The 12,604-nt window shown below is 42.1% G+C and overlaps 1 protein-coding gene across 1 annotated transcript in view; it reads left to right on the top strand.

The window, feature by feature from the left end:
• The window catches only part of LOC119460969 (kinesin-like protein KIF11), a 47,821-nt gene extending 35,537 nt beyond the window's left edge, over positions 1-12,284 (top strand). The window contains exons 17-24 of the mRNA XM_037722131.2: positions 1,228-1,314; positions 2,066-2,127; positions 2,758-2,857; positions 5,521-5,604; positions 6,965-7,283; positions 8,231-8,370; positions 9,665-9,748; positions 11,972-12,284. Of these exons, the coding sequence (XP_037578059.1) occupies positions 1,228-1,314; positions 2,066-2,127; positions 2,758-2,857; positions 5,521-5,604; positions 6,965-7,283; positions 8,231-8,370; positions 9,665-9,748; positions 11,972-12,064 (969 nt within the window). The 3' untranslated portion in view covers positions 12,065-12,284. The remainder of the gene's footprint in view (positions 1-1,227; positions 1,315-2,065; positions 2,128-2,757; positions 2,858-5,520; positions 5,605-6,964; positions 7,284-8,230; positions 8,371-9,664; positions 9,749-11,971) is intronic.
• Positions 12,285-12,604: the final 320 nt, after the last annotated feature.

Raw genomic sequence — 12,604 nt, 5'->3', positions numbered from 1 at the left:
CTCAAGAACTAATTATGGTCAACAAATGCTTCGACATACACTTCCGACTTCACCTCAGTAACCTCGCCTTGCGAGAAATAGACCTTCTGTCATTATGCAGCCTGCACAACTACTTTCAGTCAAACTAATCCTTGTTGTTTAATGAGTTTGTTCATATGCAATACTGTATGACTTTTCCCCCCTTTATTTGCTTTAGTTTATGCTTCACTGAATATAGTGCTATGTTATGTTTTTTTCCCTATTTTTTTCCTGTTTTCGTGTAATAAGACTTTCTTTATGTAATCTATAATGCTCATGTATAAATTCAATATTTCCTTGTTAATGCAGACTACGTGTTTTTCTAATTGTTAAAGTGTATTACTGCCTGTCTCGTATACACATTTTTTTTTAATTGACACCTTCCCATCTGTTTACTCACATGTGAGCGCCCGACGCCCTCTGTTGCCTTTGATGGGTTTTTGGGCTGGTCAAGTTGCCTGCGTGCAACTTTTTATCCAGAACCCCACCATGTCATTCTTTTCATGGGAAGTAAATTATTATTATTATTATTATTATTATTATTATTATTGTTGTTGTTGTTGTTGTTGTTGTTATTATTATTATTATTCCCGGCGTCGGTGGTAGTTTTGGTCGGCGGTGCATGCCGGCACGAAAAAATTTCGGGGGGGGCTGAAGCCCCATCAGCCCCCCCCCTGGCTACGCGCCTGACTATGACCGGCTCTTAATGAGCAATGTAAGGCACAGCACGGGCTTGGGCTAGGTAAGTGCACTTTGACACGGGTCCTGGGCTGGGTTCTGCCCTAACAGCTTCAGGTCACGCTTGGGCTTCATTCGGGCCTGTAATAGGCTCAGTTATATTTGCAGTTTCTTAAAGCTGTAGGCTATGGGAAATCGAGCAATGATGTATGTTCACGCATCATTCCTTATCTCCAAAAATTCGGGTTAGCCTGGTTCATCTCAACGGGAGTCTGTTGTGTTCTCCTCTTTTTTGTAAAAATGCCGTTGGCTTGCGCTACTGATGTGCATTTGTAGAAGCATTGCTCTGCTTGGAATATTGGGTGTTGCCTGCTTACAGCTGCACATCAAGTGTATTAGTTTTGCACTTGATATTCTGTCGCTGATTAGGAACCCTGGAAGCACTTTTGTTGCTTAGCAAGTGTTCATGTTACAATATATATTGGTAATTTTACACTGCCTTTTCTTTCTTTCCTTTACTCCCTCTTTCAGAATATGGCTGCTCTTAGGCAGCAATTCGAGAACTTCTCGCAGTTCTTCTTTACATCACAGGCTATGAACGACAACACTATTGCCGAGGTATTTATTTTTTCTTTTCCGTAATATACATATGTATTGTACCCTGCTGTATACATCTTTTCACTCAATCTATGAAGCTTGTACCGTATTTATTCGAATCTAAGCCAGACTTGATTCTAAGCCAAACCCCAAAATACGGATGATCGGAATAGGTTTCCTCAAATGCAAGCCAACCGAGATGAATAGTAAACCGCCACAAAGGGTTAATAGCATTTGTTAATTGTATCCTGCACAAGCCAGAGAATTGTCCCAGCTTCCTCGCATTTACTGGGCTCGTAGTTTTCATAGACATCGCTTGGCTCTTTGTCACTGTTTTCATCACACAGCGCACAAACTCCAATGCCTATAAGTGTGTTTGAAATGCAGCACTTATCGGGTCTTCTCGGCACTTATCCGGTCTTATCTGCCGCCAGCACCGCATTTCGCCTAAATACAGCACAGTGACACCGCTTGGTCAGTGCCATTAAGCAGATGTCTGGCCGTAAGCGAATGTAGGAAAAAAAGAAAACAATGAACATTCCTGCACCCCCACAATGCATGCCATAGGCTATGAGCATGCACTCAGAGGGTCAAAACTGCATCGGATAGCTGGCCAGCACTAGCGCAATGGCGCTAGCGGAGTGACATTTTTTCCCTAATGAAGTACTCTAATCTAAGCTGATCCTGAAGTTTCGTAACTGGCGTTTTTTAAAAACTGTTGGATTTGATTTGACAAAACACTAAAATACCATATCAATGTCCTTCTCTGCAGATAAGTGGAGTGTCTGCTAGTATTGCAGAAGCAGGCACTGTGCAGACGTCAGCCATCAAGAGGCAAGTACTACAAAAGTCCCCATTTTGGCATGTTTGCAATGGATACCTTGATAGCTTGGGTGTAGACCATATGTTTTACATATTTCGTTTGGCTATACATTCATTGTTTGTTTTTCATCGGGAAGGCGTATAGGCTCCGTTTCTCTATAGAAGAGGTCATAAAATTTAATATTCCACTGCTGTATGCGGAAACTTCTGGCAGCTTTAGAAAAGTTTTAGGCCATCCTCATTAACACAATAGCCTCAAGCAGCTTTAGTTTCCATAAAGTTTGTATTTGACGGTCTGCACAGAAATGGCTTATGGAATTGACTGATTGCTAACCAACACCAAGTAGTGACTGGCAGTGACTGCACTTGCCATTCTTATTTGCAGCATTATTTACAGCAGCATGCACAGATTACATTGAGACTGCCACATTGCATGTGCAACGTCTTTTGCAGTCGGCAAAATATACCTAGAGCGCGGGTCATGATGGCAGGTGTACAGTAACATATTGCCTGCAACATGCTTAGAATGAAGCTCGCATCTGTCATTAGTGTTTGTGGCTAATAGTTCTTTTATATAATGTTCATTTCTGACTGTAATCAGTGCAATGAGCGGGCCGTGAATTCCCTTGCCCTTATTTTCAGCAATGCAGAATCGCTGGCCAAGTCCTCGGAAGGCCTTGTTTCCAGTGTTGCGGCTCTGCACCAGGACGGCGCCAAGGCAACGAGCAATTGCGTGGCTAGGGTAAGTAAACCAGTAGCATTCATGTGTAGTTGATTGCAGATTAAAGATTCAGTGGTTGACGCACTTCAAAGATGATTACTACATGTGTGCCAACCAATAATCCTTTTATCTCCTAGTCGGTGCGCACACACACACACACACACACTGTCTTCCCTTGTCACTGCATGGACCTCTTGCTCTTTTTCATCTTCAGGTCCATCTTTGCACAGCATGCGGTTTAGAAAGAATTGTATTGATTTCTAAGCACATACAGTCGAACCTGCCTATAACGAACTCGATAGTTCCGCGAAAAGTGGTCGTTTTATCAGTAGTTCGTTATATGTGAACTCTCCTTTCTGAACGCATAAATTACGACACTAGCTGGCGTCGGCTGTTGTGGTTCGACACCACTTTCGTCTGAAGATAGGATTTTAAGTAGCTTCAATTTTCTTCCCGGACTTTTCCGCATCTAATTGCAAGTTTTTATTTTTAAAAAAAGTCTAAAGAGCGAAATGCGGCTGCGTAGCTCCTTCGAAACGGCGCCCACGACTGGTTCCATTCATCTGCCATTTCAAAACTACAAGTGCATCTGGCACCATTTTTTCATTGGGAGCGTGAAATTTTTTACTGTCAGCGGGACAAGTGGATTCTACATACAATAGCGAAGTGTCATACTTGGCTGGGAGCCGAAACTACTGCAGCAAGCCAGCACTTTGTAAACAACTTGCCGTTAGAGCTGCAGCATCGGCCACACGCACGCCGAGAATGGCAAAGTGATGTTTTTTTTCTCATGTCGCTTCGGACAAAAAAGTGGATTTCTAAAGGGAGAACTCCATTGTAAGCCGTTATCAGTAATGACCTAAACTAAGTATTGATGCCGCACCGTAGACTTTGTGTGGCAGCAGCGCGTGGTGCCTTATTCACGAAAACTCAAGCCGCGTGAATAGTGACTGCAACGCTTGAGCGGCCGTTCATTCAAATTGATCCTAACAGCGTACTATCGCCCTCAGTATGTGAAACAACGCACGACCGGTTTGACACGTGCTTTTGTGTTGTCGCTCATACTGAGCGGATAGTACATGACATTCATGTGGTGCCGAATGGAGAACTGCACAAAAATGAGTGCCGCTTCCGTAGCTTCAGAGATTCTGGTCTTATGGACTGACCGTGCACTTGGGTGTTGCCGTCGTGGCCTTTGGCATCAGAGGTTATCGCTGCCGTACGCTGTACTGCGTTGCCCTCAAGCATGCTGGAGACACGGTTACGGTTACCCTAGCATGGTTGAAAGAGAGAGACTTTCCTCACGGCTTCTGAAATGAAGCCCTCTTGCGCTAGCATGCACGTTTCCTCTTCTACTGTTAACGTGGCTGTGCATGGCTGTCTATGCGCGGGCCGTGCACTTTATCTTGGAGGTAATCTTCAGCAAGTGAAAAGGTTACAGGTTTCTGGCAAAACTGCAACATTTTTCTTTTATTGGGACAAATATCTGATTTTATAATTTTGGTTTTAAATTGTGGGTGTCATCTGATGAAAACTGCGAGCACCAAGTGAGGTCAGCCATGGCCTTCGAGATCAGGCGGCGCGCACAGCCATGCGTGAAAGATTTGCACTGCCGTGCAAGGAAACACTCGTGAATCGAACGCCTTGAGACACGCCAATGCATTGCTCATGGCACGATCTGCACCTCCCTTGCTGGTGCTCATAACCGTGCTGTGGTGGACCTTGTAATTTATAAGTTCTTACTAATAATAGATTATAGACCAGGAATGTGCTGGGAACTTGTGAAATTAATTTTACTGCTGAAATTTGATGAAATTCGCGATTTAATGAAATTTTTCACAGCAAGTAAACCTTTGTGGCAGTGATATGTATTTTGGGAAACGGCTTGATCCCGCAGTCCACGCCAGCAGGCTCCACTCGGCTGGACGTGCTCGCTGGCGCGTGGCTCGTCTTCTTCGTCCACAGTGCCGCTTATGTCTGCGTTCCCACAATGTATAGTCAAACCTCAATATAACAAACGATACATTCGAAAACAAAGAAAATGCCTTATTTTACAGTGCTTCTATATCGCCTATTCCGCAAGCCTGATTTCAAAAAGTCTTTCAGCACTTGCAAAGGGCTACTGTCTATGAAGTAGAACACAAACACCAAATAAGCACGGCCTTGAACGCTGAAAAAGTGCTGCATTATATACCAAACGCAATGAGTACAATAAACAGTTCTTTTGAACGCTGACGTTGTGCAGCCTTCTATGTAGTAAAAGAAAAATTAAGTGGACACATTCTGTTTCTGCAATTTATTTTGTAAATGGGAATGTTGCCATTCGCTATCGCACTGACGAGCTAGGCTCTTCGAAATGCCTGCTGGGTTAAAGAGCCAGTTTACCATGACTAGATTCAGATTACACAAAGTCCTTGTAGTAGTGAATTTTGGTGTGTTATGAAACCCCCGTTAAGTGTAAATCTATGTTCAGCTATGGGGCTTTTTAAATTTGAGATGTAGCTTTCAGAAGAAAGCTTGGGTCGTTGCCTTCCGACAATAGATTGTAACCACATTGTTATGTGCATGCACAAATATGGTTAGACATTTTAACCACATATTACCATCCTTGCACATGGGAATCGGTGCACTAAATACATTTTCAAGGGATGGTACAATTCCATGTGGCCCATTGTTTTTTACAGGCAGAAGAGGCTGCCCGCAGCCTTTCCGACATCCACAAGGTTGTGGAAGAGAGCGTCTCTGATGAGGTGGCTTCCACGTCTACAGTGAGTTTTTGAATTTGCCTTACGAGAATGAAAAATGTGGCTCAGGGTTCGTACACCTCCTTGAAAGTCCTTGAAAACCTTTGTGAAAACCCTTGTATATTCAAGGAGGTTCAAGGGTCCTTGAAAACTAGGGGTTGGAAGCATCCTGCGAACATTCAAAGTAACAAACTCCGGATACGGGCTTATGCCATAAACACTGTCTATTGGCAAAGAATCCTAGATATATTTTCTCTTGAGAGTGTCGCTAAACAATTGCTATGTGGCGTGCCCACAGCCACCATCGCCAGGCTTGTTTAAAACCCTGTTGCCATTGTGGAGCTAGACAAAGCCAGATCAAGACACCAAACCGTACCACCATTTTGTGGTTTTGCTGGTAGGTTCTCTCCGCAGCCATCATGGCTACATTTTCGAGACTTAGGCCCTAGAAATGCCTTGTGTCAAGTAGGTAAGTTAGTTTTTTTTTTTTTTTTTTTTTTGGTTTAACATGAGTTGCATTGGCTGAAATTGGACATTACTAATCATCGTGCCAGAATGTGGTTGAGATCATTACAATGGGAAAGTCAATTTAGAAGAGCAACCTGACGAGCTAACTTGAAGCCTGTGTCCAACTTTGCAGTTGCCTTGCTGCAAGAAATTGCACCTAAGGAGATTGAACTGTTTGTCAGTGTATGTGTACGAATAAGAATTGGTTCCTTCTCCTTGAATTGTACTTTATGACGTCACTATTGACAAACCGCACTCTTAGAGTCAAGATAGAAGATTGATTCTCGCCGCTTCATTACATCGCACATGGCCTTCCGCGAGGCTCAGTGTTGTCCCCCGTACTAATAATTTTGAGTCAAATATGTTCTGTACGAAGCCTGGTGGACTAGTTTTTCTTGAGCTTAGATTGGTGTTAAGTTTATTTTTGGGCAGTTGCAAGTGCCGTATACCCTACAGTAGTAGCGCAGAAGTAGCTGAGGTTGGACCAAATCACAACTGCGCTTGCACAAGTGGAGCTGCTTAAGCCTAGCTGTCCGGTAGGGTGGGTGGCTGTCAAGCTGCCGTGATGTAATTGGCCTTTGGCTTTGCATTCGCTGCTGCTGTGCTGCACTTCTGTGTTTTTATGAGCTAGTAGCATTAAAGGTGATGAGAACAACTCGTTCCACTCTTGAGGAATTCAGGCTTTGAACTGGAATTACTGGATTAAAAGCTATCCGTTCGTTGTCCTTTAATGTAATTTGCTGCAGACATCCTATTAATTTCCCTCTGTCTCCGCTGTTTCTTCCTGTAAATATGTGATGCATGATCCACTACACGCCTGTGTATTCAGTAGAGATCTGTTTCCAACAGCCCTGTTCCACATTTCTTTTTGTTTCAGATTCTAGCAGAGCAGAAGAGAGTTGCTGATGATAGAATGGCAGCCTGCATTAGTGGCATCTCGGAAACTGTCGCTGCTGGAACAGAAACTGCACAAGGCCAAGCTGACAGAACTAAAGCCTTGACTGGCGATTTGGAGACCACAGAGTTGCACAGCTGCGGCCAGCTTTTGTCCAGCTGCCAGTGTGGCTCTGTGCAAACCGCACAAGCACAAGACATTGCGGAAGCTCTTCGTGCAGGCATTGCCAACAACATGGCAAAATGCTCCTCGGTGGTCTCTGACTTCTTCCGGAATGACCTACAGGAGTATGTACCCACAGGTAAGAGGGTGTTCCTTCAAGGGGAATTCTATAATTTTATTATAGAATGCATGGGTTTCAATCGGTTGGTCAAAGTAGTTTATTTCTTTTGTTTTGGCTCCATGTACGAGACCAGGACATCCCAGAAAGAGACGAGCCTTGTCTGCTCTATTTCACCGCAGTCCTGTATTCTCAAGAAAGGCAGTGGCAATTTTTTGTACTGTCCAACGTATGCGGATTTGATCCACACGTCTGGTGCCATTTCATCACGGCACATCATTTTTGTTTGTCCTGTTGTAACTGTCAAAAACATTCGCTATCCTTGCGTGGTATTGGGGCTGCTTACCTTAAACTTTTGTTGTTTAATTAAAGATAGTGAATAGACTTTTCAGAGAAATAAAGAAGCTTGCACGGTAATCTCCTAGTAAGAGCACTTCTCACTGCCCAATCTAGTGATCCCAGAAAACATAACTGCTAAGTAAATAATATTTCACAATAAATACAAAGGACTTCTTTAGCTCTCGGCAAGCTCCACTTTTCCTATTCTAACGTGCATGAAATAGAGATGCTTTCATTATACAAACACTGAACCAATTTGAATCTAATTTACTGCATTGAAGAGCGATTAGTTCTATTGACTGTGGGAAGCAGAATTTTGTTTAGAGTAATTAGATGGGAGTTCTCAAGGTGAAGCTTCCACTTAATTGGTATTTTACTAGACTGTTAGCCCTAGTGTGGTACCTTACCAATTACAGTGAAATCTCGTTGATACGATTCTCCATAATACGTTTTTCGGGACAATATGTGTTTTCTTCCATTACCGATAATACTGTTCGGTTGGATAATACATTGGATGATACAATTTAATTTCTGGGTTCCCGTGAAGATCGTAACGAGATTCCACTGTACTTTGTTGTACGCTCTGCTATAGTATGCAAGCTTTTTCTCTCTCTCTCTCTCTCTGCCAGGCTGCACTCCACAGAGACGTGAATACAGATACCCGACGGAGTTGGTACAGACATCGCCTCATGAGCGGATCCTGAACAGGCTCAGGACGGCCACTGATTCTAACGCTGCAACTCGCCTAGTGTTGCCTACATCTGACGAGGTAATTGCATTCATGTGTGCAGTAGCCATGACATTGGGCATTGTATGCTACTTTGCATCATTGCAAGTATGTTTTGGAATTATAGCTGCAATAGTTTGAACTCGAATATCATATCGTCAGCCGAACTTTCGTCCACTGCAGGGTTATGGTGGATGCCATCTGCTCTTGCAAGTGCACTTGTCAAAGGTATATGCAAGTTAATCAACGCAACTGTGCAACATAGATACGTATATACATACTGAATTCGTGTCAACAAAGTTCCGCCACAACGAAATTTTTTGCCTGTCCCATGAATTTCGTTGTAGCGGGACTCGACTGTATATTCTTTTAGATTGTGTGAAGTGGAAACACATCTGCGCAATCTTGTTTATGGACTAAAGTAAGCAGGCAAGGAATCCATCGTACATTGACTCTCGACAGATGAAAATGTGATTTCATAATTTTGTTGCAGCTTTCTACTGATCTCCAGGAAGTGGGCGAGTGCTCTGACAGAATAGCATTCTTAGGTTTAGTTCCCCACCATCTTTCAATGGAAATTTTCTCCGAAAAGACTAAAATGGGTGCACCATTCCCTCCCTGAAACTGGCCTTCTTGAAATAGTGCTTGAACTGATGAAAACTGAAACTGAACCATCGAGAGTGGCTTGTCTGATACATTGTCTTCGCCAAATGCACGAGTCATGTTGGCATGAGTATCTGTGGATTTGTTAACAGGATGCTTAGAAATTGTTTCATTTGGCCAACACTGCATCGATTTTGATGAGGTTTGGTGCATTTTATAATCTAGTAACTCTAAGAAGTGGATTTTCAATTTTTGCTATCAGTATGTATTTCTTTAGGAATTCTCAAACTCTTAATTCTGCAGTGGAAAGAGATATTACAATTTTTTAAACTGCACCTAATGCATTTAAAGCAGATGAGAGTGACGTATTGTACACCGCTCTGAAATATTACACCAATTTGTGAGTGGTCTTTCACAAAACTCTTGCAAACATTGAAAAATAAAAAACTCATGTAAGCTGCACATTCATAAATGTATAAATATCATTTGTCTGTTTGAGCCATGGTGGCCGCATTTCGATGGGAGCGAAATGTGGTTTATTGAACAACACTTATAAAATGCAGCAATGTCAAACTGAAAGGACTTGACTGTTCATTGTGCATTAGAAAAAAAACTTCCAAGCATGTGTTGAGGCATTGCTAAAGACCTGGCTTCAACAGCACAACTTTCCTTACAAGAAACTAACTTTACACTGCTCTGTTCATTTATGGTTACGGTACCTCTTTATTTACAGATTGACTTGACTGCATCACTGTCGAAACCTCATTCATCATCTTCAACATCATCTTCGACAGAATCTCTGGCATCCAATCCAGCGGTAAGATCTTTCAAATTAATAGTACCTTGTCTATAAAATATACTTGCAGTACAAGTAAATGAGTCATTGAAACAAACATACAGTCAAGAGGTGGTTGTTGTATGAGCATTTCGTTATATGTTCCTGCCCTTCAAAACGCACAAATTAACGAGGCTGAAGCTGGCCACGGCAGTTATGATTCTACACTACTTTGGTAAGAAAATTGTATTTTTAGTATCTTACTTTATTGTCTCCGGAACTTTCCCACAATAAAGTAAGATACTAAAAAAATTTACCCGGAGCCCTTCACTACGGCGTGACTCATAATCGGAACTGGTTTTGGCACGTAAAACCCCAGAAAGAAAAACTTTCCCACATCTAGCTCAAAGTTTTCATTAATAACGTCATAGAAAGAGCGAAATGCGGTGTTGTAGCTCTTTCAACATGGAGCCCGGCTGGTTCCGATCACCTGCCATTTCGAAATTAAAAGTGCAGCCGCCGTCATTTTTGTTTTTGCGAGCTTGTTACATATTTTACGACTACGATCACGACCAAGTTGCCACCATTTGAGCGCTCACTTTTATTGTAGAGGTGGTTTCTCTTCTTTCCAAGTGCCATACAGCCACTGCATTGCGTGTCGTTGACTCAACATCAAACTGCAAGTTTGGTAGCCTACTCCCTACGAGGCGCGCAAGTTAGGCCTAGCCCGACGGCAATGTCTGGCAGCATGCATCGATAAGCTTGGTCCATATTTTGGAGAGAACACTCCAATGTAATGTTGCAATGTATGCCCTCAACATTGCTTGCCTAATTATCAGACGTTTCATTTTTGCATAAGTTGGAGTGCACCGCATTTGCTTCCTTGCTTGGCTGATGAACGGTGCTGCATCTTTCGGATGCTATTGTGCACTGCGTCAGACATCACAGTACGGCACAACAAAACTTCATATGTTCCTCGCTGTTGTTTTTCCAGCTGCTATGTTGTGTTTTTGTGGTCCCGACCTAAATCCTATTTATTGACTTCTATGTATCATGTTCCCCTTTGATAGGTCGCCATTTTGTAATGTTCCAGCATCTTGAGTTGCGTTTGAACGCGGTGGTCACTTAAATTTAGCGATGCAGCCAGCCGGTACATTTGATGCAGCGCAACCGGAACATGGTACGTGTCCCTTATAGACGCTGGCAGGCACTGTTCCTGGTCGCAGTATTAGCGCTGATATGTCTAACTGTACTTGCAGTCATTTAAAGCTGTTTCTGGCGTTGCTATGGCAATTTGCTGCCTTCCACACGATTACATTTTCCCAGCTGTTACATTTGTTGTGGTCCCTTGAAAAACATATCAACTAGGTTCGACTGTATTTTTTAAGTTCCTGGTTCTCTGTCTATCCCATGTCTTTCTTGAGCAACCACATTGTTGTTCAAAAGATGGTGTCAATGTGATACTTCGTCATTTATTCTCTTCTTCAAGAGGAAGCTTTAGCTTGGGGGCTCCTACCTAAATACCCATGTATTTAGGTAGGACCACTGCACCAAATTTGATGAGGTTTGTTGCATTTAACAGAAAGTTAAAATGCAGTGACTGTTGGACAACTGCCACTCTACCATGTTTTAATAAAAAAATTGTAGAAAAACTTTCAGTAAATGAAACTGAAGTATACAACTCTGTAACACTGGAATAAAAAAAAAGCGATATCACAATTCTGTACATTGCATCTAATAGTCCATCTAAAGCGGACAAAATTGATGTATTATACATGGCTCTTGGGAAGACCACTAATATGAGAGTAGGACTTTTGCAAAACCCTTGTAAACAATGTAACAAATTCGCGTAAGATATAAATTGACATATCACATTTGTCTGCTTTGGATGCTCTAACGGATGCAGTTTGCAGAACTACGATATCTGTTCTTGGTGCAGAGCTACAAATCTGTAAACTTCGTGCTTCTGCTTTTTTTTTTTTTTTTAACTTACCAATTTTTGAAATTTGCTTTTAAGCCATTCAAGCCTTAAGTAGAAATTCCACTTTGAACAGTCATTGGCATTTAAGTGTCTCTCTCAAATGTAACAAATTTCATTAAGATTGGCCCATTGGTTATCTCGAAAAAACGTTTCTGCATTTTACATGTATATTTGAATAGGTGGCATTGGAGTTGGGCCCGAGCTAAAGATTCCTTGTTGTGCAAGAAGAATCGAATATTATTTTCTTACTACCTGTATTTTCTCTCATTTCATTGATTCTGCAGCTGGACAATAAAGAAAATGTCTCCCGGATCGCCAAGCCAAGAAAACTGCCAAGACTAACATCTAAAAAGCAACTGACGCAGCGAAATGCCTAGCACATTTTAACAGCATGAATCATGCATTTTGCTTTTTCTTTATTTTTATTGTAGCAGATAATAGACTTTTATGCTTTTATTCATTGACGACTGCGCATCAAACTAAACACATTAAAACCACGAGTTCGCTCAGCATCTGGTGCCTCTCTGCAGCAATGGAGGTCTTCTGCAGCAGTCATTCAAAACAGTGTCTGCTTGCGTCTGGCTTTTCAACATGTCATTTCAATCAGTGCCATCATTTATGTTCTGGGAAAAAAAAAACCCAAAAACTGTGCACAATGCACAAACAATGTGCACAATTTTTGGAAATGCACGTTGCATAAGTAAGCAGAAGCAGCAAGTCTGAATGGTTTTATTCGTGAATATGCTTGTAAGTTTTGCTGATGCACTGCTGTACAGGTGGGTGCTTTTGTGCATGCCTTGGCATGCAGTTTGCGTTCATTGTGTAGTCTCATTTTTATATATAGCACATTTTCCGATCATCATTTCCTATTGTGTTTTTAATAAACTTGTGCTTTCATCTGTATCTGTTGCATTGTT

Source organism: Dermacentor silvarum, chromosome 8, assembly GCF_013339745.2.
Source record: "Dermacentor silvarum isolate Dsil-2018 chromosome 8, BIME_Dsil_1.4, whole genome shotgun sequence".
Taxonomy (NCBI): Eukaryota; Metazoa; Arthropoda; class Arachnida; order Ixodida; family Ixodidae; genus Dermacentor; species Dermacentor silvarum.
This window is presented reverse-complemented; position numbering and strand designations above follow the sequence as displayed.